Below are 1739 nucleotides of genomic sequence, written 5' to 3'. Positions count from 1 at the left end.
TGAATCTTACTCAGATCCTGATGCTGCATTCTTCTTCATAGAATCCAGCTTCTTGAATGATTTGCTCAGCATACAGATTGAATAGGTATGAAGAAAGGATACATTTCAGATGCACAACTTTCTTGATTTTGAACCATGCAGAATTCTCTTGCTGTGTTCACACAACAGCCTCTTGGTCTAGTTATGGGTTTCACATGAACACATTTAAATGTTCTGAAATGCCCATTATTTTCAGAGTTACCCATAATGTTTTGTGATCTACACAGTCAAAAACCTTTGCAAAGTCAATGAAGCACAGACCGCTTTCTCATACTCTATGCTTCCATCCAAGATCCATCTGACATCAGCAATGATATCCCTGGTGCCATGGCCTCTTCTCAAATAAAGGCAATATTTTCTAAACAATTTCATTGAGATACCAATGACATAGTATTCTTTTCATCTACTGAAAGTGTACTTTTAAGTGTATGTTGTTTGGGTTTTTTTTAAAATAGTCACAGGGTTGTCGAATGATCACTGACATCCAATTTGAGACCATTTTGTCACCTCTGAACATAACTCTTTACTCTTCTATTCCCTTCAGTTCCTGGCCACCACTCCTCTATGGTCTGTTGCTCTTGATTTGGTTTTTCTAGACATTTCCTGTTAATACTGTCACTCACTATGTGGTCCCTTGTGTCTAGATTCTTTTACTTAGCATACAATTTTTTAGACTCATTCCTATTGTTTTCTGTATTAGTAATGTATTCCTTTTATTGTTAAATGATGTTTTCACCTGTACTCTATGGCTGGAGAAACCAAGACATGCAGAGGTAGAATACAAGCTGGATTTCCAGTTCAGATTTATCTAATGACAACACCTCTATTAGCTTAGAACCTGAGGTAGTTGTGTGGGAAATTTATGAAACATTTTCTGTGAATCAGACACTGGGAGCTTCTGCTAGATGTAGTTTAAATTTTCTAGCTCATGTTTATACATAACCATATTCCAGTTGGGAAATCCTGGTGACAGTAACTAAGCAGCGACATTAAAAAAATCCCTTTATCTCCTCCTGGTTTCATTGGTTGGATTTGGCTCCTCAGGGAACCACCTGTGTCCCTTTGGTATCTGTTATCTTCCTGAGCAAATGGTGCTAAAGATAACATTGCTGTTCTTTTTTTAGGAGCTGAACACCATTCCTACCTGCAGAGAACTGGCCTCACCTTGGAGGAGCCCTCGCTGTTCCCTAGACTCCCAGCAGCATGGGTTTTCATTTCTTGAGATCACTCAGGTAAGTGGAGCACCTGGAGAAAAGAAATCAGGACAAGGGGAAATTTGATAGCTGAGTTTTACAGTTTCTTCTACTCATTGGCCTTCCCGGTCTATAGCTCATTGGTTGTTTTGGTATAAGATGTACGTGTGTAGTAGTTTGCTTTTCACAAGATTCTCTGAGGCCTGGGGTAGGTTGAATCCTGTGCCATGATGTGCTTGGCTTGAGATCCAAAGACCTCTCTCCAAGCTGTGCTCCACTTCTTGCTGGGAAACATTTCTCCGGTCCTCAAATATTCTGAAATAGAAGTATGATCCCGTCAGTGGATATTTACCATAGTTGTGCAATAAAATTACCCACATAACTTAAAAAATTGTCCTGTGCCTATATCCCACAAATTTTGACTTAATTGATCTGTTGTTGTTGTTGTTATGTGCCGTCAAGTCGTTTGCGATTCATAGCGACCCTATGCACAACAGCCCTAAACCC

General features: G+C 39.6%; 1 protein-coding gene across 1 annotated transcript in view; it reads left to right on the top strand.

Annotated features, from left to right (window-relative positions):
* The first annotated feature begins 1210 nt into the window (after positions 1-1210).
* Positions 1211-1739, top strand: part of THSD4 (thrombospondin, type I, domain containing 4) — an 868930-nt gene continuing 868401 nt past the window's right edge. The window contains exon 1 of the mRNA XM_006888339.1: positions 1211-1271. Coding sequence (XP_006888401.1) covers positions 1243-1271 — 29 coding nt within the window. The 5' untranslated portion in view covers positions 1211-1242. The remainder of the gene's footprint in view (positions 1272-1739) is intronic.

Source organism: Elephantulus edwardii, unplaced genomic scaffold, assembly GCF_000299155.1.
Source record: "Elephantulus edwardii isolate Elephantulus edwardi_28Jun2011 unplaced genomic scaffold, EleEdw1.0 scaffold00066, whole genome shotgun sequence".
NCBI lineage: Eukaryota > Metazoa > Chordata > Mammalia > Macroscelidea > Macroscelididae > Elephantulus > Elephantulus edwardii.
This window is presented reverse-complemented; position numbering and strand designations above follow the sequence as displayed.